Here is a 25,165-nt window from a genome sequence, read left to right as displayed (position 1 = left end):
GCATACACTGTGGAATCAGGGCATCGATGAAGCCTGGATGAAATCAACAGCAGATCCACAGCCACCACAGTTCTTAATAAAGAAAGCGATAGAATCCCAATTAAGAACGGTGTAAGGCAGAGAAACATGATCTCTTTAGTGGTATTCATCGCGTGCTTACAAGAGATTATCAGGGCCCTTGATTCGGAAGAATTAGAGATAAGAGTTAATGGAGAGTACTATTAATATGGGATACGCTGATGACATTGCATTGATGAGTAACTAAAGGGATGAATGACAGCTCCCGACTATTGAACTGTACACTGAAAGTACAGGAAATTAATATGCATAAAACTAAAGTAATGTGCAATAGTCTCAGGATAGAGCAGCACTTTGTGATAGGTGGCGAGAAACTAGAAGTTGTAAAGCAATATGAAGTTGTAAAGCAATATGCTTACTTAGGACAGGTAGTAACTGCGGAGCCTAACCATGAGAGTAAAATAATAAGAATAAAGATGAGATAAAACACATTCGGCAGGCATTCTCAAATCATGAATTGTAGTCTATCACTATTCCTCAAGAGGAGCACATGTAACAGCTGCATCTTACCACTACATATCTAAGGAGCAGAAACCTTAGATGCTTACAAAATGGGTGCAACTTAAAATGAGGATGACGCAGCGAGCGATAGAAAGGAAAAATATAGGTGTAACATTAAGAAACGGGAAGATAGCAGAGTGGGTCAGGGAACAAGTGGGAGTTAAGGATGTCATAGTTCAAATCAAGAAGAAATGGACATAAGCCATGCATGTAACGCATAGAAAGGATAAGCACTGGTCATTAACTTAAGGGTAACTGACTGGATTCAAGAAAAGCCAAATGCGCAAGAAGAAGACAAAAAATTACGTGAGCAGATGAAATTAAAGGGACACATTAAGTCGATGTTGATTGCTGAAATAGCAGTTCAGAAACCTTGTAGTGCTACTTTTGTGCCAAGGAAGTGGTTATTTTGAAATAAAATCACGTTGTGGTTGTCCGCATCGTGTTAGTACACTTCAGATTACCCGTCTCAAAGTGGACACTTTCCCGTCACTGCTGCCATGCACACCGTTGCCCGGCTTTACTCTAGGGTTGCCAACACTAGTAGCAGCAGAGTGAAAGTAACGGGAGCCACAGCAGCAACGATGGCCATTGAACAATTTTTCGCCATGGCGTCCAAGATGGCAGGCATGCTTGGTTCAACTGGGTCCTGCGAGATGGCATGACCTGTTCAGTTTAATCAGGCGAAAATGGAACTTTTTAATCACTCGCCTCCATTCCCCCATAGTAATGTCTGGGGATTGTTTTTTCTATAAATCGGACAGAAATGGACCAGCAGCATTTTATTACATCTCTTAATGCATAGAAAGTTCTTTTTTTATTGCAGCTAGTTTGATTACTAGTCATTAATTGTAGTCGGATGCTCTCACGCCATCAAAATCATTTCCAAAATATCCCACTCATGGGGCCCGTCACATAGTACATTTAGCTTAATTTCTTGGAAAGTAGGGTACTGCTGTTGATAATACATTGAGCGTTCACTCTTACATAAATTGTTATTTGCCTTTAGTGACCCTGTGGCCCTTTAAAAAGTTTGCAGGTATAGTGTGGCAGTAGAAAGTACAGGACCGAGTTGATTGGTGGAACATGGGAGAAGAGTTAGCCCTGCAGGGGGCATAGTTAGGTTGATGATGAATCGATAAAGTATTCAAGGATCACATTGCCAACGAGAGAAAATGTTTCCATGGTGCCACTTTTAGTCGGCATTCTTTAACTGATTATTTCATTTGGACTGTTGGGAAAACTGTCTATCACTTCTTGATTAATTGATATGTGGGGTTTAAAAGGGCACTGAATCACTTTTTTTATATAACCATGGAAATAATTCACTAGAAAACCGTATTGACTAAGAAATTTAACCCCGCAAAAATTTTAAGAATCCGTCCAGTACGAGCGGAATTGCAGAGATTTGTCACATGCTGCAATTGCATTCTCTCTTCTCTCGTTTGACGAAAGCGCTACAAGGTAAGCACGGAGGGATGGGAGGGGCAAAAAAAGAAAACGTCATGCGCGCCTCATGACTTTGAGCACTTTTTTTTTTTTCTTTGAATACGAGGCTTTTTTAGTGTGATCACGCACGCACGCGTGGACAAGTGATGGCTTCTCGCGGTGATCTCTGTAACAATCGAGCGTGCCATGTTCAAATCAGCCAATCGCGGATGGATGGAGAATCTACGTGGGATTTTTGAGCATCTTCCGTCATTTGTCGAGCGAAAAGAAAGCAATTTTTAGCTGACTGATAATTTATTGTGAATTCCAGGCCGTGTGCTGCCTATAACATTTGGCTCGTGTGTTCTTGGGAGCCTCTACTACGGATCGGCAGCATTATCTGACCATGCTCATAAAGTGTTGCAGGGCCCCTTCAAGGTTCCAAAACCACCACATGATTATGAGAGATGCCATAGTGGAGGACTCTGAAAATTTCGACCACCTGGGGTTCTTTAATGTGCACCTAAATATGAGCACATGAGCCTACAGCATTTTCGCCTCCATAAAAAATCTAGCCACCAAAGCCGGGATTTGATCCCACGACCTACGGGTCAGCAGCCGAGTGCCTTAGCCACTAGACCACCGCGGGGGGGCTTTCTATCACTTCTTTCATTGGTCCATGCCCTCACTATGCGTGCGCTGCTGGACTTTGCAGGCAGAACCTCCTGTGCGACGTAACTCTTGTGGCTGGAGCCACAGAGGTGTCCGCCCATAAAACAGTGTTGGCATCCTGCAGCCCCTATTTCTATGCCATGTTTACGGGGTTCACGGAGAGTAGAGCTAACAAGATCACGCTTCAGGGTCTGGACGGGACAGCACTGGCTTTGCTCATTGAATATGTCTACTCAGCTGAGATACAGGTTACTGAGGATAATGTGCAGGTGAGTCTTTCCTGTCACGAACCAAGGTGCATTCTGCTGTGGCTGTGTAAAAATCGGATGGCAGCTGTCAATAAAGCTTTGGGCCATTTCTGCGCTGTTACAGCCAATTCCAATAAATTTTAAGTTCAAAATAAGGTTTTTGTGCATATTTGGTAGCCTCTGTGTAGCTATAAAATGTTGAAAGATGGCAGCAAGATTTCAGTTTCACTATATATTTCATAAATTTATAAAATACCCTTTTTCACTCTGTTCTTGTCTTATGCTTGCTCATTGTTATCATACTGTATACCACAGTATTATTTACTGATGTAGGATGAGGAAGGGGGAGGTGCGCCTGCACCTTCCTGTGACCCCAGCAAAGACAAAAGTAAAGTTTAATTTCTCTCTCACTGCTACCATTACATGAAAGACATCATTTGCTCATTGTTATCATACTGTATACCACAGTATTGATGAGGAAGGGGGAGGTGCGCCTGCACCTTCCTGTGACCCCAGCAAAGACAAAAGTAAAGTTTAATTTCTCTCTCACTGCTATCATTACATGAAAAACATCATGCCCTTCAGTTCTAAGGTGCAGATTTCCTGCATTTTGTCTTGCTCCAATATAAAGTCTATTTCTCTCTTGACTCTGCATTGGCTTTAATATGTGGAGTATTGCTGAATCTAAGAACAGGCCACACTGTGTGGTGCGTAGCTTGTTGCCCTTTCTTTAACTTGATTGGCATATGTGGTTACTTACCTAATGTTTTGCACTTACGCTGAAAAAGAAGCAGGAGGCCTCTTCCCCTCGCTCAGTTTACACCTCTGGAGGCTTTTGTCACTGAAGCAATCTTTTGTATAGCTACAGGCATGATGTGAACAGAAATGATGCGAATCCCATCATGTTGCCTCAAAGCTTATAAGCATACAATGGGTGTCGCCTATTTCAAAGGTCATGCCAAGAAGCTGCACTGTCTCTGAACTGGGTTATGCACCATTGCTGATGACCACTGATGGTAGCATAGTTTTTCACTTCTTTTAGTAAAGAAAAACATTCCAACTAGGTGATGGTATATTCACATCAAGTCATCACCAATGATATACAATAATCAGTCAATCAAAAGAACATCATAATCAAAAGAACATCATTTTCCCCATGAAAAATATGAGGGTGACGAAGCAACGCCCGATTCTTGCTGCAGTGATAATTTCCATGCCAGTGAGGTAATGGAAGTGTTTGCATGGTATACCTTAATGTTCTTTGATTTTTTCTGTCTGTGTGGCATTTGTTCTCATAATAGTGCACAAACTACAATGCCTAGCATTTTCACAGCCCTTTAATTGATAGGATGTAGTGATGGAACTGCCACTCTTGTTTCATTTACAATTGTTCAATTTTTTCTGCAAAAGTGGCTCATGAGCATTCAATTCTCTCATATACCGTTACATGTTAAAGGAGCAGTCACAATAAGTTTTAAACCCGAGATGTGGCGTTCATTGTATCACTTGGTATGCAAGAGTTTTTTTAGTGAAGTATGAAGAGATGAGGGCTTCCATTACGAAGCAATTATTCTATTTTGAGCGCAAAGAGCTTCCAAAAGCTCAACGACGCATTCCCAGCCATAAGACATTGACAGTATTTTGACGTGTTCAGCGAGCTTCTCGGCCGTGCCTCAGGAGCTGAGTAACGATGAGCGAGTAGCGGTGACGTCGACGATTTCGATATTGTCATCATGGCATTTACATGTTTGGCAGCGATGCTTGGCAACGGCCTGACTTGCTTTGTTTTACGAACATGCAGTGCATTCGTGTTAATCTTGCGTGTTAATCTTGCGTTTTTATTGTGCCACTTTAGGCAATTCGTCGTGGAGTCATGAGTGCGAATGTGATTATTTGAAATTATGGTCATCACAAAAAAGTAACACACACACAGCCTTTATATGTCTTACCACCCAGCGTGGCCCAAGCGTGTGTGTCGAGTTGCCTCATTGCTGCTCAGTTAAGCGTCAATATCAAAATCACTGCTCAGAATAGAATCGAACCGAAAATGATTCGCCACGCTGCAGATTTCCACGATTCCATATTCCTTATTGTTTTCGTCATTTGCTTGTAAACGCTGATGGTGGTGATTATAAAGATGGTGGTGGTGAAGACATGCCTTTACATGTGCGCACCAAGCAGATGAAGTGTCAACTGAAACTCGCGTCCCTGTTTTGTGTGGCCACGTAATCAGATGGGCAGGACTGCAAGAGGTGACGATTTGTCAGCGCTGAGGCAGCACTGAAAATTCGCGCTCTTATCACCTGTTTTCATTGGGTTTTATACTGGTCCTACTAATCAGTATTACATATACATAATAATTCATCCCTCTGTTGCTTTGTTAGGTCCAAATAATTACTAGGGCATTGACAACTATATGTTGACACAAAAAAAAAAAACGTGACTAGCAAGCTGATGTCCCCACTCCTTTAAGACTTGTGTTAATAGTGGCTTTAGGAAGCATCACCAGATTTCTTAAATTTGTGTTACCTATTTTGTGTGTGAATTTTCAGATTTCACTTTGTTGAAGTTTTACACTTTAAAATATAGATGTTCACATCCAAATATTAAAAGAGGAATTATGTAAATTGCATAAATTGATTAAGCCATGGCCTGACAAGCTTTGTAGAGTTAATTAAAATATTGACTTGTGTTTTCATTTTTCTTGGCAGAGCCTGTTACCTGCTGCTAACTTGTTACAGTTGAGCGATGTCCAAGAAGCTTGCTGCGAGTTTCTGCAGGCACAGCTACACCCATCGAACTGCCTCGGCATTCGGGCATTTGCAGATCTCCATGGTTGTCTTGACCTTTTGTCACACTGTGATACCTATATTGAGCAGCACTTTGTGTAAGTTCTAGGTTTCTGTTTGTGTTCTCTTGAACTTATGGAGGCAGTAATATTTGATGAACTATGTTTGTATAGCTTGGAGACCATAGGTTGGAAAAAACAGTGCACGAGCATGCTGTTTCTTGACCATGCTTAGATGAATTCACTCACGTGTGCTTTGCTGGAGTTTGATATGTACAGTCTCAATAGAAAAATATTAATACAAGGGACCTGTTGGTGGAGCAGCAAGATTGCAACATGTGGCGCTGTGTTTTTCTCGAGTGCACCAATATCAAGAGTGCCAAGTACATTTCATATTTCAAAGAAGGGGTAGCCAGCGGAAAGCATTCCAACAAGCAACTTTTTGTGGGCAATTGTGATAAAAATAAGGTTTTCTGCAACTTCAGCGAAAAAAAAAAAAAACAGAAAATTGGCATATTCCACGTACAGTGGAAATTTATGATATGCGAAGCATGAATGAGGAAGGTTGATATATCACTTTAAAATCAGCAGACATAAATTCTGCCGTACATGACTTCCATGTTACGACTATCATTTAATGGCATGATTTGACCGCAAAAGAGACACACACAAGAAAAGGAACACTCAATCTAATCAGTATTATTACGACTATCATGTTTGGACGTGTCATTTACCTTCGTCGTCTATTCATGTCACGTGATACCAAATTTGGTATATGTGGAGCTAGCGAAACGGCCGCGAGTGCGCTATGAGTGTAGCATGTGGTCATGTTTTACATGGCACGCATGTCATGATTATCATGTTTGGACCTTAATCATTCACGTCACGTAATACCAAATTTTGTATATGTGAAGGTAGGGAAACGACCTCGAGCGCACCATGAGCGTGGCGTGTAGTCCTTGCTCATGACTTGCGTGACATGCATGCTATGATATCCATGTTAGCGTCTGTCACTTGTGTTCGCCATGCAGTCGTATCATACCAAGAGCAACAAGACCATGAAATGTAAATCATGACATTCGTAACATAGATATCCTGATTTTCATGTTATGACTAGTCATTTATGCTCATCATACCATCATGTTATTCCATACCAATTTTGTTATCGATATTATTATTATTGAAACGGCCAGGAGAGCTAGAAGTCATAGGCGGATAGATGGATAGATAGATACGCTCAAAGTCGCCAAAGTTCGCTAAGAAATGCTTCACATTTAAAAAAAAAGATGTCATGTACATAGCCGCATTTGCAGAGAAGTAATGAACAAGCGTTTCTTTAAGATGTGGTCTTTCGAACGGGCGAAGAGCAAGATGGACTGCTTCTTACCAGTCTGCCAGCCACCCCTACTTATTTTGGAACGTGCTTGGCATTCCCACTATCGGGGTGCTCGTGAACAACTGCGCCGTGTGTCACCATTTTGCAGTTCCAGCCATTGTTCACTTGTGCTAATCTTTTTTCATTGAGACAGTACTTCTGAGGGCTAAAAGTCAGAGGCACTCTAGTCTTTTTGTTTGTGTTGAAAGAAGCAGCGCAGATCTTATACACTGCGTAGGTTACTGTGTCAGTGAGGCTGTGGTGTGTCTGGATCCGTCAACTATAGTCTGCTACAACTTAAGAAATCCGGAGAGGGCCCGCCCATATGACCTTGGCGCAACAGCCGATTGCCTACACAACAAAAGAAATTGTCCTGCTCATGCAGTCAGTGACGTTATCCGCAAGTAAGGTGACTGGCCGTCTAGCTCGTGATGGCAGTGTAGAACAGGGTCATGCAGGTCCTTGAAACCCTTGAAAACATTTGAATTTAAAAAGTTTGTCTTCAAGGCCTTGCAAGTGCTGGAATTTTCACAAGTCCTTGAAACTGCTGATATTTCCTTTTTTTTTTTCATTTTTATTGTCGCACATTTCACAGCCAATTACTTGTGATGCCATAAATATAGCAGGCGGCATATTCAATGTGCCCATCGTAATAGAATATAGAACATCAATAGCCTCTGCAAGGAACCAACACTGTATTCTTTTAATAATACTAATATTCGGGGTTTTATGTCCCAAAACCAAAAGATTGTTATGAGGGACACCGGACAACTCTGGTCTCTACAGCATCGCGTAGGTGACGCAGGACATCCCTGCAGTATTCTTTCATGATTGTTTGACCATGTGGTGTGTACTCGTTGGGTACCACACCGCGGGAGTCAGAGAAAGCACTCAGCATCACTTTGACATTGCTGCACACTTGGCCGGCCTTTTTTGGTCTTGGTGACATGGAATGCTTTCACTGTGATGACTGGGATTTGGTTTCCGGGTCGTATCCGTACGCCCAAAACTCATCACTAGTGATAATGGTGTTCATGAAGTTAGGGTCACTGCTTGTGAAATCCAGCATGTCCTGTGAGACTTCAACGCGAAATTGTTTCTGCTTCGGCACGAATTCCGCCGCAACTCTCTTCATGGCTAAATCTTTCGCAACTTCCCGGGTAGTTGCACGACAGTCCCACATCACCGCAGCGTTCACTTCGGCAATGACCTGGTCATTTCAGCATGTTAATGGCCAGCCGAGGCGTGGCTCACTCACCATCAATGTGTGGCCGTCTGCTGGCTGTACCACTCCTTATCTGTGTGCGGCTCATAGCGTCATTACCGAAAGCCGTCTTGATCTTCCGAATGGTTTCCACTTGGCTGTCACCCAGTTTCTGGCAAAATTTGATGCAGTAGTGCTGCTCCAGTGGCTCCATCATTTTTCTTGCTATTAAAAACCAACAAAAGCACTGCACACTACCTCACTCAAATGCTGCGTCCCAACAACTGACACTGTTGGAAGGAGAGAAAAAATTCACACATGCGCACCAAGGTTCAAGGTTAGTTGATGCAAGCACACTTGTTTTAAATCCATCGGGCGCCCACAAAAAAAAAATACTAATAAGGTCGGATACTTTTCTAACAAACCTCGTACACGAGCCTTTACCATTTCACCTCTATTAAAATACGACCACCATGGCAAGCATTAAACCCACGACCATTGGGTTGAGCTGAGCACCGTAACAACTACCCCATCATCGTGGCAGACAACACTGTGCATCTTTGGAAACTCGCAGAAGGCAGCAGAATGAAAAGAAAAAAAAATGTTTCATTACAAAAATGAAAATTAATCTAGAAGTCACTGCGAAGGATTCAACAGCTATGTCAGACTTGTATGCAGGAGAGGCAGAGGCAACTTGGGACCTGACAGGCATCATATAGTCAAACATCCTTAGGAAGACTGCCAACTCCATTCAGCACGAGATAGTGGACATTGATATGAAAATTCAGGAAAAGCATCAAGGAGTGGCATAATAACTGTTCCTATCTAAATAAAAGTCTGCATCTTGTGTCATACTGAAAGCGAGTATTTATGCAACTTTGAGAAACCATGATTGAAAGTTGTGTAGATAGAACATTTTATGGGAGCCATGTTTTTGATGTTTGCTCTAGCGATGTTATCTTTTTTTAATGAATTCTAGTTATTTCACACCTCCATCCTCTCCTGAAAATGTGTCCATTGGGTTTCCAACAGACAATGTGGTCCTTGAAAATTCCCACACAGCCTTGAAAGTTCTTGAATTTTTGTCGTATCAACAAGCATGAACCCTACTGGAATGTGCACATATTGGTGAGCTTGTGTGCATCTGCAATTGAGGAGAAAGTGGCACAGGCTTCGAAAGTTGTATCCGACTATAGCATAATGTCCATGTTATATTGCATCATCATTTGATATTGTGACCTTGCAGCTTAAGGAGGGGCTGTCAAAAAATTTTGGAGGCAAGATAACTTGTGAGATAGATTTGGATGGATCATCTGCAAAGTACCAATAGCAAATGTAGCCTAGAGCGATTTTAAAATCAAGTTTAAAGTTATGCGGCGCCACCGACTATAGAATGGAGTACCTTGTAATATGAACTTGGTTACAATGTAAGCAACCTAAAACCACCTGCATCACAAGTCTGGGAGAGCGTATCATTGCTTTCTGGGGTCAGATGGCCAGCTATGTTTACGTATAACAATCTGTTCTCAATTTTTTGGCACTCCCTAAAAGCAATACTTCTACTGGTCACTATAAAAATTCCTCCAAACACTTCTCCATCACACACTTGAGTAAATGAGGGTTCCTACCATGATAAGTTGGTCATGAGCAACTTATCGCAACAAAAAAACTAGTATGCGAAATTTTTGTCTCAGTACTTCGGACCTTACTTGGTCACATTGCAGAAAAAGGCTGCACAAAAGCTGCTGCAAGCTTAGGCATTTAATTAATGGCTGTGATCTCAGGCTAAAGTAGAATTCAGTTTTTTTCACAGAGCTTGAAAGGGCCCTGCAACACTTCTTGAGTGTGGTCAGAAAACACTGCCGATCGGTGGTAGAGGCTCCCGACAACACACGAGTCAAATATTAATGCACAGCACCCGGCCTGGAATTCACCATAAATTATCAAAGTCAGCTAAAAATTGCTTTCTCTTCTCTTGACAAATCACGGAAGGCTCTTAAAAATCACTCGTAAAAAACCCATCTATGAGCCATTCGCTGATTTGAACAAGGCACGTTCCGTCGTTACAGATATCACCGCGAGAGGCCGTGACTTATTCACACGTGCGTGCAGGATCACACTGAAAAAGGTGCGCATTCAAAGAAAAAAGAAGAAGTGCGCAAGGTCACGAAGCGAGCATGACGTTATTCTTCGCCCCTGCCATCCCTCCCTGCTTAGCTTCTAAGGCTTTCATTGGGATGAGAGAAAGAATGCAATTGCAGCATGCGACAAATCTTTGTAACTCCACTTGCACTGGACGGATTCTTAAAATGTTTGCGGCGTTGAATTCGTGAGGCAATAAGCTCTTCCAGTGAATTCATTCCATGGATACTTGAAAAAGTGTTTCAGGGCCCCTTTAAGTCTTGGTCACCTTTTTTGGTAATGGCATTGTTCAAGGAAATTTCGTGAGTACTACAGCACATATACTGTTGTACTTTTCTGGTGACGTAACGTTGGAGAAGATGGAACCATGCTTGTGAAAATGTTTGCGACATATATGTGCATGCATCTGTAGCCGTGCAGGTATGTTGAGTTTGTTGAGCAGCTAGCCACCAGCGTTTCACTGATGAATCTTTTTATTGTGATAGCAATTATATGGACACTCTCGGATGATTTTTGCCATTGATATTGCCGCTACCATCACGGCCCGGATATATATATATATATATATATATATATATATATATATTGGAAGTTACTTGAACTAATTGTAATGTGAATGTGAAAAAAGAAATGTAAATAAAAAGGTAACTTGCCAGTAGGCGAAAACCGGATCTGAAACCTTAGAATAATGGGTTTGATGCTCTACGAACTGAGCTACCGCGGCAGCTATTCCCCCAGAAACTTTATTGGCTATAAATGTGAATTAAACGTGGGAGTGTCAGTCAGCACCACCAGTAGCCATGGCGGCAAGGGTGGAACACTCTTTACGAGCCTGTTTGGCGTAGCACGTGAACTTACTACAAGCTGGCAGCTGACTAATAATCTCTCGTATACAATCTAAAGGCACCAAATCTGCCAGTACAAGGCCCTCGCTAATGAATTAAGGAAAGAAGTGTATAGGGCTCGTTGTTTCGTGTTTGACACAATATTGTTATGAGACAATGTCCCACTAAAGTGGTTAGATAGGCGCCGAGGAAGACGACATGATTTTGGTGCAGGGCACAGCTCTTGTTTTCTATTTTGGCTTGCGCGTCAGCGCTGTGTAAATGTATCTTCAAACGCCTAGTTTCCCGTGTTCCTTCATGTAACATTTTGGCCCCGCCATGGTGGTCTAGTGGCTAAGGTACTCGGCTGCTGACCTGCAGGTCACGGGTTCAAATCCCGGCTGCGGCGGCTGCATTTCCGATGGAGGCGGAAATGTTGTAGGCCCGTGTGCTCAGATTTGGGTGCACGTTAAAGATCCCCAGGTGGTCGAAATTTCCGGAGCCCTCCACTACGGCGTCTCTCATAATCAAATAGTGGTTTTGGGACGTTAAACCCCACAAAATCAGTGAAATCTTTTACAACTTGAAGTCGAATATTACCTATCTTGAGGCGCTGCTCTCTTCCGAGGTTGTTGCACATTACTTTCGCTTTCTGCAGATTAATTTTAAGACCAACCTTTCTTCTCTCCTTGTCTAATTCTGTAATCATGAGTTGCGATTTGCCCCCTGAGTTACTCAGCAATGCAGTGTCATCGGTGAAGTGCAGGTTACTAAGGTACTCTCCATTAACTCTTATCCCTAACTGTTCCCATTCTAGGCCTCTGTAAACCTCCTGTAAGCACGCGGTAAATATATCATTGGCGAGATTGTGTCTCCCTGCCTTACACCATTCATTATTCAAATTCTTTCACAATTATTTCACTTTTTTTATGAAGAACTATGGTGGCTGTGGATCCTTTGTTGATTTCTTCCAGTATGTTTATGTAGGGTTCTTCGATGGCCTGATTCCGTGGTGCCTGCATTACTCCTGATGTCTCGACTGAGTCAAACACTTTCTCGTAATTTATGAAAGCTATGTGTAGGGGCTGGTTGTATTCAGCGCATTGTTCTATTACTTGATTGATAGCATGACTGTGATATTACGTTAAACCCCACATATCAATCAATCACATTTCCCATCATTGCCGAAGCATGTGGGCCTCACCGTATCGGGCAAACTCAAGCTTCCCCAACCTCCACTTACCAGCCCATCTCTATGGCCAGGAACCACCACAACGTGATGGCTCAGCTAATTACGACCCGACCACTACGACCACTGCCTAGTACAGTCGCTCACCTTCACCTCAACGTAGATTTTCCCGGTCTCTGCCGCCACCTCGTTCCCCGTCCCCATCCTCTGCCCGGCGGTTTTCTTCAGAAAACTAACGGCTGCAGCTCCTGGAGGTGACGCTGCATATACGACTTGCTCTCCAATTCCTCTGTTGACGCTCCCGACCAATCAGAACCTGATCGACGTTAAAGTGGACGGTTTATCTGTTAAAGCCTTGGTAGACACTGGCGCCCTCATTTCTGTGATGAGCCTGCACATTCATAACCACTTAAAGAAAGTCCTTACTTCAGCCCCTTCACGCAGTGTTCGTGTTGCTGATGGTGATACGGCTTCTGTTATTGGCGTCTGTACTGAACGCGTTACTATTGCCGGCCGTCAAACTTCAGTTCTTTTCACTGTTCTCTCTCACTGCACCAATGATATGATCCTCGCTCTTGACTTTTTGTCCACTCATTCCGCCCTCATCGACTGTTCAGCTAGTACTGTGCAACTTGACCTACCGTATTCCATTGATCCACCCAGTTCACCCCAAGCTCGTATGTTCTCCGCTGAGCATGTCCGTTTGTCACCCCAAGCTATGACCTGCATCACCGTAACGCCCTCACCACCTGTATCTGATGGTGACTATGTGCTCGTGGCATCGCATCCATTCTCTTGACTCTCAGTGTTATCTTACCATACACTGTTATTCAGTTACGTGCAAAACGCACCTGCATTCCTGTGCTCAACTTTGCTCTTTATTCACAAGTGTTCCCGCGTGGAATTGCCCTCGCCATGCTGACTCCCTCTAAAGAATGCGTCATCTCAGCTCTGGCTTCGAACGATGCTGGACACTGCAGCTACACGCATGCTCGATCTTCGCAAGCAAGCTCGTCTGCTGATGTTAAAAAATGATCGCGTCAGACCTTTTGCCGCATCAAGCTGAGGCACTCCTTAACGTCCTTGAGTCATTCTGGGACGTATTTTACTTTTGTGATCATCCGCTAGGTCAAACCACTGCTGTAAAGCACCCCATTGGCACGGGCCATGCCTCCCCTATTCATCGGCGGCCATACCGCGTATCTTCAACCGAGCGTCACATAATTCAAGCAGAAGTCAACAAAATGCTCGCCAGAGACATAATTGAGCCATCATGTAGTCCACGGGCTTTGCCTGCAGTTCTTGTCAAAAAGAAGGACAACACTTGGCGATTCTGTGTTGACTATTGACATCTGAACAAAATCACTAAAAAAAGGTGTCTACCAGCTACCGCGCATAGACGACGCCTTGAATTGTCTTCACGGCGCTAAGTATTTCTCTTCTATTGATCTAAGATCAAGGCACTGGCGAATTGCTGTCGACGACATGGACCACGAAAAGACCGCTTTTGTCACGTCCGATGGTCTTTACCAGTTTAAGGTCATGCCCTTCGTGTTATGCAATGCTCTGGCCAACTTCGAGTGGATGATGGACTCTCTTTTGCGTGGGTCGAAATGGTCAATTTGTCTGTTACCTTGACAACGTTGTTTTTTCTCCGACCTTTGAGAGCCACCTCGACCGCCTATCCTCAATACTGACTGTTTTTCGCAATGCCAGTTTCTAACTGAACTCGTCAGAGTGCCACTTCGAGCGCCAGCAACTAACCATGTTGGGCCACCTTGTCGACTCCTCTGGTGTACGCCCTGATCCCGATAAAGTGCGAGCTGTGCGGAACTTCCCCGTTCCGACCCGCACTAAGGAAGTCCGCAGCTTTCTCGGTCTGTGCTCGTACTTTCGACGTTTTGTGAACAACTTTGCGGAAGTAGCCTGTCCTCTCACAGACTTACTGAAAAAATATGTCTAATTCACATGGGGTGTTGCGCAGGCTACAGCGTTCTCTACACTTATTACATTTGTAACAGAACCACCTGTTCTGGCTCATTTTGACGTTGCCGCCCCTACAAAAGTTCGCACCGATGCCAGTGGCCACGGAATAGGTGCTGTTTTGGTCCAGAATCAAAGCGGCTGCGCCCGCATTGTCGCCTATGCCAATTATCTCCTCTTGCAGACGGAAAGGAACTACTCAATCACCGAAAGGGAATGCCTTGCTATCGTTTGGGCGGTAGCGAAATTTCGGCCCTATCTACATGGTTGACATTTCACCGTCACAACCGATCACCACGCACTTCTCTGGCTCACATCCTTGAAGGACCCCACTGGGTGCCTTGGTCGATGGGCACTACGACTTCAAGAGTATAACTACTCGGTGTCCTACAAATCTGGCCGTTTACACCACGACGCTGACTGCTTATCTCGGAATTCAGTGGATCCACCTGAGGCGTTCGATGAAGCACCATATGTGGTGTCTTTCCGCGTTAAGCAACATCCGTAAGGAACAGTGCTGAGATTCTGTCTTACATAACATCATCGAGAAGCTTCATTCTGCGGCACCCGATCAGTCTACTCGATTTTTCGGGCTCAAGGATGGCACATAGTACCGTTACAACATCCACCCTGATGGACACGAACTGCTCCTTGTGGTACCTTCCCACTTACGAGCGAGCGTGATCGGCCAGCTCCACGACGCTCCCACTGCCGGTCACCTCGGACCGTCTTGAACGTATGACCATGTACAGCATCAATTTTACTTGCCCAGTCTTTATCGCTCAGTCTGCAGCTACATCGCCTCATGCGACCAGTGTCAACGCCAAAAGAAACCTTCTATGCGTCCTGCCGGGTTCCTCCAACCACTTGACGTTCCCTTTGATCCCTTCTTTCGACTTGGTCTTGACCTGCTAGGCCCTTTTCCTGCATCCACTCCTGGTAAGGTGGATAGCTGTCGCGACGGATCACACAACCCGGTACGTCATTGCACGGGCTCTACCAACCAGCTGTGCCACGGCCGTTGCCGATTTTCTCCTGCATGACGTCGTACTTCATCATGGCGCCCCACGCCAACACAGATCATGGGCGCTATTTCCTATCTGTGATTCTCACAGATCATGGGCGCTATTTCCTATCCTGAGTTATAGACAACCTGCTTCGCTCCTGCGACACAAAACATAAAATTGCCACAGTCTACCACCCGCAAACTAACGAATTGACTGAACGATTCAACCGGTCTTTAACTGATATGCTCTCTATGTGCAGTAAAACCTCGTTAATTCGAAGTCATTGGGGCCACGAGAAATCTTTGAAATAAACGGGTTTTTAAATTAACATAACATTCAAAAAGTGGGATGCCAGAAGCTTAGAACTGTTCAAAGTAATCAGTGCTCGTCGTTTGCTGTGCCGGCTAGCTAGCGGCTCCAAGGGTTATGTTTTCCAGCAATACCTGGTCTTAATTTTGCTGCAAACACGGGGGAACTTTAATGTTTGACACCATCGTTCCGACAGCCGTCGACTCGACGACCGATTAAGCACGCAATGCTATCACCAGAGCTCCCAACGCACAAGCAGTTGCCCGTCAGCGCCTTTTAGTATCGCAAAATCAGCAGCGGCAGCGTTACAACTCCCATTATCGCCAAGTTTCCTTTACTCCGGGTTCTCTTGTGCTATTGTGGACTCTGACTAAGCGCGTTGGACTTTCTGAAAAACCGCTTTCCCGCTACTCGGGACCCTACCGCCTATTGCGCCAGGTGACAGATGTGACCTACGAGATAGCCCCGCTCCAGTCTTCCTCCTCCTCCCCTTCACTGTCTACAGACACTGTTCATGTATCTTGCCGTAAGCTTTACCACTCGGCAACATCATAGAAAGCACTGAGACGGTGCTTCAGCACCCTGGGGTTGTGTTATGAGACAATGTCCCACTAAAGTGGTTAGATAGGCGCCGAGGAAGACGACGGGATTTTGGTCTAGGTCACAAGCTCTTGTTCTCCGTCTTGGCTTGCGCGTTGGCGCTGTGTAAATATATGTTCAAACGCCTAGTTTCCCGTGTGCTTTCACGTAACAATATTAATGAGATCTAACAGATAATAATGCCAAGGAAAGTATAGAAGAAGTTATTTGAAGTAATTGCAATGCCTGTTAGATCTCATTATTACTGTGTCAAACACGGAAAATCGAGCGCATAAGTATACACTTCTTTCATTTATGTATATATATATTACAAAAAATAATCTAAAGAAAAAATTATAAGTCACCTGGACCAGGGAGTCGAACCAGCCACCTCTCTCTCTGCGGCACGTTGCGTTAGAGCACTCAGTCGCATGCCATGTATGCACTGGTTTAATAATGGCAAACTATTGATTCACACCATTTACAGCTGGCAGTATGTAGATCTCTCAGGAGCTTGAGTGTGTTTTCTGCCACGCTACGCTTTTTCATTATCTTTCAATTTGAAAAGTTCTCTTGAGAGACATACAAAAAACAAGCCCTTTTCTGTACCCACTCGTGATGTGGAATGAGAAAAAAAATGAATGCTATGACACCTTGTGTCACACACCACCACATGGCAGGAGATGTATCGAGCTGCTCATCCATCTTCATCAAGTTCAATTTCTTCATCCAATTTCTCGCTATGGCATCCATGGCTGCGCCTTTCCAAAAAAACATTTACTTTTTATTACATATATATACATATATATATATATATATAATATAATATGTATTTACTCATGTAATGAACGTACTTGCATTATAAATGCATCCCCTACATTAATCCGTTAACTGACACCTGGCACCTCCTTACCCGTTAGTTATATCTCTTCTGTTTTTTATTATTATGCCGACCCCCCTAGGCCACCTCGACTCGCTCCTGCCCCCCATCGCCCGTTGGCGCCTGCCGTATTGTTTTTCTCTCAATCTGTGCTCAGCACACCCCCCCCCCCCCCCCCCCGTCTTTTTTATCTGTGTGCTACAGTGGGGTTTACGAACGGTGGGAGTGTAGAGACATTGCAAGCATATAACGAGGGGTCACGAAACTGCCCGCGCCAACTGACGGTCGCTTACTGCTTATACCGAAAGGCCGAACCACGTGCACGTGATTATAGATCGACGACAATAGGATTTGCTGTTGCGAAGGGTCATTCGTTCCTATCGCATAGCAGGTTTCTAGAAAACCAGAAAAAATTGCTCGTCGTCCAAAAAAGATCGTGATGATTTCCTCTACATAGTAGCACCCCCCAATTCTCGCTTTGCTTGTTATCCAGGCGTACAGGAACTTCTCATGTAGAAGCGAGGCAGGGGCTGTATTTTGTGGTTAATCTTGTTGAAATGTTGGTTACTTAGTACAGTGTTAACGGCGGCGCTATGGTTGTTGTGCGAGGTTGCCACGAAGTTGGCAAAGTGCGTCGTAGGGCACGCTTTTCGGTGCCCCTCGTGATCACAGCAGATACCACTGTTGCAGTTAAGTAATTACGAGAAAAAATAGTTGCAAAATGCATTTATGGTGTGCACGAGCGGCCCAGGACTTGCAGAAGATAGCACCATCAACCACCGAAGAGGAGTAAGGTGCAACAAAGAAGCCGTTTCCAAACAGTGTACGCGTATATCAATTGCGAAAGGCTAAGCGACCTAATTTTGTTTTTTGCATTGCCGCATTTTGCTCCCCCTGAAAAAGTTTTAAAAATTTTACCCCGTGTAATAAATGCACCACCCAACTTTGCTTCGATTTTTCGAGAAAAAAAGTATATTCATTATGCGAGTAAATGTGGTGTGTGTGTATATATATATATATATATATATATATATATATATATATATATATATAGTATACATGCTTTTGTAGTCATTCATCATAACCTTCAATGGGCTATTTTTCTCACTCTGATTATGTGTGCTTCATTGTTAACTTGATTTGAGTCGTGGCATATATGAATTTTCGTGGCGTTCATAAGGACAGGCCTGTGTAAAAGTGCTAAGTAAAATTCGCCATGATGTATCGTGTTCAGGCCTAGCACCAGAGCTGGGTGCATTTAATTTATGATTGTAGATGCTGTTGGAGACACTTGCGAACCTATGATGAGGTAAGTAGGTATGATTTTTTGAGAGCTGACTGCAAGTTCTAGCTGACCAATCTTGTAATTGGCACGTTGATGGATCGTAAAGTAATTTGCAGTAAAGAAAGTTGTTGAAGGTCGTGTGAAGTTTGGTCAAGACCCGGGAGCAGGAAATGCTGATCTCGCTTGAACAGCATATCACAAGAATTAAAGCATGTGTATCATATTATTCGAAGTTATGTGTCGTGCTTTTCATGTGATGAATGTAAGATGTCATCCATATAAACTTTCTCAATAATAAGGTGCATAAAGGGCCGGAAACTACATTAAGGTGCATGCCTTTTCATTTTGCAGGGAAGTGACTGAGAATGAGGAATTTCTTGCCCTTCCTGCAAATCAAGTGGCTCATCTCATTTCTAGTGACAGACTGTCGGTTCCTTCTGAGGAGCAGGTAGGTTTTGAGTAGTGAAAGGCGCCCTGAAACATCCTAGTGATCGCAAGATGATATTAGTATTGTACTTGGACAGGCTTCAGCGTCAATTAGATGAAGACCAAGGAGACACACAGAACACAGACGAGCGCTGTGCGTCTCCTTGGTCTTCGTCTAAATCGTGCTGAAGCCTATCCGAGTATGTACCAACTCGCCAAAGTCGGAGTGCTATTGGTAGTTTACTTTCTTTTTCTATGAACCTCTTGCTCAAAAAAGTTCCTTTTAATTTGTTAAGTGCATGCAACAAGTGCTTCCTGTCTCCTTTAGTCCACATCAGCATGCTGGTGTGGACTCATTTTTTGTCTAGTGGCGTCACATTGCGCATGATTCTATTACAAGTTCGCAGCTAACCAATACGTGACAAACTACCCTTTAAATGCTACATTTCACAGCGCTTTGTCATGGCATGATTTTCCATTTATAGTAATACCTCGTTAACTACAAGTCTTAAAAACCAAGGAAAATTTTGAGATAAGCAAAGTTGCACTAGCTGCCAGGAAAAATGAGCACTTTTCAGAACATCCACTACTATTTACCGGCTTTTTAGCAGCAGTTTCTAATCTTTCTTCTTGTGCAGGTTTAAAAGAGAAAAGAATAACATACAAGAGTCACACTGCCATTTTCTTTAGCAGAGGAAAACTGCCTAATTCTCATCTGCTTTGCTGTCGTACTTGAGCCTAGGATGGCATCCTCCAGCAGCTTGACGCATTGCATCAGTCTATCTTCCCCGCCGCTGCACTCGACCTTATTTCTAAGCAAGCGCTGCAAATTTCTCGTCTTCGAAAGATGTCAGCACCTCTTGAGGTGGTCGCTGTCGTCTCTGCCGTCCGCTGCATTAGTGGCCATTTGAACAATTTCGGCTTTCATCATTTCTCCGGTCACTGCCACATCCTGCTCACACAGCGCATACTCCAGAAAAGTCATTTCATTTTTGATGGCACTGTTACCTGTAAGCTTAATGACCTCTTGACAAAGTTTTTTACAGTCTATAAAGTCATCTGTCTCTGCTGTCTTTGCTTCTGGCAAAATGGCGGAACGTGAAAACCCAGCGTGCGCAAAGCAGTTGCCAATAGCCGCTGTGGGAACTTGCTGCCAAGCACTGCTGAGAAGGTGTACTGCTCCCAGCAGATGAATTTCGTAGCCTTTGCATAAGACAACAAAATCCTGTGGAGAAGGGTTTTTGGTAGATTTTTTGGGCCACTTTAATGATACCTTGGTCCATCGGCTGCAGCACAGTCATAATTGCAGGCAAAAACTCGACTGTTACTGCCTTCAAATTCTCCATTTTGCTGTGGCCTAGACAATTCTCGACAATGAACAGGACTTTCCTGTTTTTCTTGGCCATCTTGTTATCTATAGCCTGAATGTACTCTTAGAAACAAGTACCAGTCATTCATGCTGCTCTATTCGCGGGATAGATAATGCCATTTGGTAGCGGTGTATTTCTGAAGCACCTCGGCTTATGAGCTTTGCCAATTATGAGTAACGGCAGCTTCTTTTCACTTGTGGCATGTGGCCCAAAAGGGACAGTGACCCTGGTGTCCTTCCGTTGTTTCACTCCTGAGCACACTCCCCCCTTAAGCTCGGCAACATTTTATAAAAAAAGTGCTGCCTCGTCAAGGTTGAAAAATGTCGATGTCGGCGTAACTCTCCCGCAATTCTGCGAGCCATCTGCTGCACAAATTGTTTGCAGTAACTGTGTCGACAGTGCTGCTCTCGCTGTGCACTGACTTGGACACCACACTGTTCCTTTTTTGAAGCGGCCAAACAAGCAGCAGCTGCAACTAAGCCCATGTGCCCCATTTGCAAAGCCAGAGCGTCTGCCTTCTCCATTATTATTGCTGCAGTGATGGGAAGGGTGGCCGCTCTGGGATTTCGCAGCCATACCATCAACGCTGTTTCAACCATCTGCGAACTTCGCTTCTACTTGCTGGAGAAGCTCTACTGAAATCTATCCTGCACCTTCTGCTTGTTTTTCAGCACCGTCGAAAGCGTAGACAAAGAGATGCCAAATTCCTGCGCGATGCTAGGTTTCGTTCAGCCTCCATTCTTAACTTCCTTAATTAAGGCAACCTTTTTTTCTAGCTTAGCGACTTGCACTGCTTTGACGCCATGCTTGCCGCACTCACAGTCAGCGAAAAACCTGTACTGCTCGGTTTACGGAGATGAACAAAAATCACACCATAGGGAAAATTATGGGCACTGCTCTCTCAGTCAGCAAAAATTTTTATCACATGGTTTGAGCAGATAAACGGAAATCACACCTCAGTGAAAATTATGTGCACTGCACAAATAGAACGAAACAAACTATGCCAAGCGTGGGCAGAGGGCCTCTCTGCTCAGCGCATGTGTCACATGACATGCCACAGGGTTGCTTGACAAAGTTGATATGTCACTGGGCTGAAACTATGTACGTGCACTTCACGTTCCCGGAAAGCATTGACGTAAACAGGTACAGCTAAATGAGAAAAAAAAATTCAATGAACTTCAGGCATGGCAGCATTGCGCAAATTTCGGTGAAACGGTCCAGCGGTGAAATTTTCGTTCCACTTCCAGTAAAAATTTCGAAGTTATCCATGATCCGACCCAAAAATCCTTCGAAAATAAAGGGGAAAATGTACATGGGACATATAGGAAGATATTTGGTGGCACGGAAAATTTCTACTTAGCCGATTTTTCGAGATATGCAAGTTCTAGTTAATGAAGTATTACTGTGTTTAGCTTTGCTTTTTATTTTTAGGTCATGCTACGATTTGTTTGGTTTACATGTTATCCACATTGTGTTAAATTGACGGGGAATTTTCGGTGGAAGGAGCTTTCGCTGATTATGTTGATAAATTTAAAGGTCCTGATTTTCTATTTCAGTCGGCCGTGTGGCCATAAGCAAATGCTGTAATGTTTTGGCCGTGAAGATGCAGTGGTGCTGCTTATATGGCATGAATGAACAAAATGAGCCGGGTGGCCGGTAGCCACGCCTTAGCAGAACACTGCTGAGTGCATGAGCGGGGCTATTTTTTTAGTTGCGAAGGCGATCGGCTGGCATGCTTCAGTAATCTGGGCAATGCCTCTCCAGAATTCTTAAGGCGTATCTGACTATAGAAACTAGAAACCACTGTCACACGAATAGCTTTAGTATGTGCTTGTAAAAAAGATGCTGTGCTGGCTCAGTGGCTATGGCTTTCTTCTAAGCACAGGGTTACAATCCTGATTCTTGACCTTGGAAGTTACATTTTGATGGAAATGAATCACAGGGATGCTTGTATGTTTCGATAATCATCAGTATTATTCCAGAGGTGGCTTTTTTGTTATTGAGATGAATGAGAGGAGTACTTCCCACAAAAATTTTATAGAAAGCGAAAGGAGGTTTTCAAGTGGCACTTATGGAGTACTTGTAATTTCACTTGTAATATATAAATTTGGCCATTTAAAGCAGGCTGAGGAGACGAAACCCTAATTCCCTTCGCATGTAATGTTGTTTCTATTGGAAGCACAATACTCACTGCAATGCATGCAGCTTGCCTTATACATATATGCTTCCAGGTCTTCGAGGCTGTGATGAACTGGGTGAACCAGGACTTGGCTAACCGGGAGTCACAGCTGGGCACTCTGATGGAGCATGTGCGGCTTCCACTTCTATCTCAAGAGTATCTGGTGCAGCGTGTGGAGGAGGAGCCTTTACTGAAGGGAAACTTACCGTGCAAGGACTTCCTCATTGAGGCCATGAAGTACCATCTTTTGCGGGCTGATCAGAAAGCACTCTATGCTACACCACGTACCAAGCCCCGAACGCCCATTGGACGGCCTAAGGTTACTACTATTTTTTGCTTGAATTTGATACAATGATATAGTGAGAACTGCTTAACTATTTGAGGACAATTTGAATGCTGTTGGGTGGATCTGTCAGTGTCAAATGTGCACTAAAGAAGAAGGTGATCAAAAAAGCCTGCAGCATCTTAATATTCCTTACAAAATACCGGGCGTTTTAAAAAATGCTTTGAATTATAAAAATCTTGAAAATGTGAGATTCGATCAATGCCTTGACAATTGCCTTTTCTGTAGCCACAGACTTCTTAACTTGTTAATGACATCATTTTACAATATAATATAGACAGTTAAATTAATTGACTTTTTAAATAGTAGAGTTTGGCATCGCAACTTCATGCAAAAAAGTCTTTGCAGTTTTGAGGTTTAGAAAAATCTGGGACAGAAAATAAAAAAATAGAGGTGTAAATTTTCTATGTTCATTAATTTATATGTGTCATGCATGCTATAATTACAACTGCCACCTGCAGAGCCACACAATAATATCGGTTGATGGTTTATATAACAATGCTCACTCATTCTGCATTTTTCTGAAGAATATTGTAGTTGTGCTTTTCACGTTTTGGTTTTCATCACTGAATTTGGTTGAGTTTCATTACTTTGCAAATATATTACCAGAGGCCAGTTTTCTCGTTTGACATACCCACCTAACTCACATATTACTAGAGGCCGCTTTTTCGAATTCTCAAAATTTCAATGAATTGTTTGCGTAAAAAGATTCAATTTTCCCATTTGATATACCTGCTTAACTCAACCGTTATCATAACTTTCTAATTACTGACACAAATGATGTTTTTATACATCTTAACACGCCTTGTGGCTACAGCACAAGTAATTGTGAAGGCATAAAATGAATATCAAATTTCTTTGATTTTTAAGAATTTAGGACACATTTCTGAAAGACCAGTGTAATGTACATGGAAAGCCTTCATGTATTGCCATATTCACTTTCGCAATGAACTAATCTGCATGAGAACGTGTCAATATTGTTCTACACTATACCATTTGTAATAATTTCACCATCGGCATTACGGTAGTCCCGATGCATTCGAGAGAACCAATGACCATACTGTAGTTTCTCAATTCATTCGCTCTAGCTGGTAATTGCATAAGTGCATGGCATCAAGAGGCACTTCTGCACAAAAAAATGAATACTTTCTGCTGCTGTGCTATTGTGATGGCTACTAAGAGGAACACCTAGATGGTTGCGTAACAAAAAGTGACTGAGCTGATCAAGCATATGTTAGCAAATCGTTCTATGCAGACTTTTGCTCAGTTAGGCGGTCATACTAGCAGTCATCATTATTCTAGGATGTCTCAATTGAAGCTATTGCTATGGTGACTACCATCACTTGAAATGTTTCTGTATGAGTTGGCACCAAGCACATAAGCATGTACAGCTGACAGCATTTTTGGCACATTGTCAAGGTCTCTCTTGACAAGGTGTCAGAAATTCTTTCAGTCACCTTCTTTGATATGTCCGGCATTAAGGCTCATGAAACTGCATGGTGGTGACATATTGCCATAAATGATTGCTATAGAATATCGCTGATAAATAAATTTGTCTTGACTCCTCACGGTATGCCACAGTGTCAGTGTACACCAGTAACATGTGTTTAACATATTTGCTGCATGTTTCTTAGTGTGATAGCTTGGTTTTGTTTTGTTGACTTATCAAAGCATTGTTTCCCACAATGCAGGGGTCTGCCAGATTATGTTTTTCTAGTTCAAGCATATCATAATAGCATTGCTTGTTTTTTGCCTTTCTGCCTCTCTTTCCATGTCTCTGTGACTTATGCCAGCCAGGTTTAAGTCAAGGGCCATAGTGTTGGTGGAAATTGGGCTATTATAAAGCATTTCGGTGTTGGCAAAGTCAACGGTGCTGCTGACAGGAGAAACAAGACTGGGATGCATGACACCTTTCGAGGGCTAAAGGCTGGCAAGTTGTCATTGTTTGCAAAAAGAGTAGTACTTCTGTTATTTCAGGTCCAGTTACTTTGGTTTGTCAAGTAGGTAATTTAATCTCATCTGAAGGTTCCAGTCTGTTCTAATACACTTTTATGGTAACAAACTTCCCTTGACTCGCTGAATAATTCAAACTTAACCAATACTCTCGTGCATACGCAACCCCTATGGTTCATGCACTAATGGCTCTAATGGCAACATCATCCATATTCGTGACATTGGGAGACATTTGGAGAACAGTGAATGCACAAGACGCCCATCAGTTTCCTTCAAAATGCAGTTAAACCTTCTCATAACGAACCTGCTTATAACGAACCTTTATATAACAAATTTCTCTCTATAACGAAGTTTTTCTATTCCCCGCCGTCGCTCCATAGAAGCACATGTATTTCCGACCTC

General features: G+C 43.3%; 1 protein-coding gene across 1 annotated transcript in view; it reads left to right on the top strand.

Moving 5' to 3' along the window:
• Positions 1-25,165, top strand: part of kel (kelch protein) — a 60,516-nt gene that overhangs the window by 8,726 nt on the left and 26,625 nt on the right. The window contains exons 3-6 of the mRNA XM_037413775.2: positions 2,723-2,948; positions 5,639-5,814; positions 18,844-18,940; positions 22,520-22,786. Coding sequence (XP_037269672.1) covers positions 2,723-2,948; positions 5,639-5,814; positions 18,844-18,940; positions 22,520-22,786 — 766 coding nt within the window. The remainder of the gene's footprint in view (positions 1-2,722; positions 2,949-5,638; positions 5,815-18,843; positions 18,941-22,519; positions 22,787-25,165) is intronic.

This window comes from Rhipicephalus microplus, chromosome X, assembly GCF_043290135.1.
Source record: "Rhipicephalus microplus isolate Deutch F79 chromosome X, USDA_Rmic, whole genome shotgun sequence".
In the NCBI taxonomy this organism is placed as follows: domain Eukaryota; kingdom Metazoa; phylum Arthropoda; class Arachnida; order Ixodida; family Ixodidae; genus Rhipicephalus; species Rhipicephalus microplus.
This window is presented reverse-complemented; position numbering and strand designations above follow the sequence as displayed.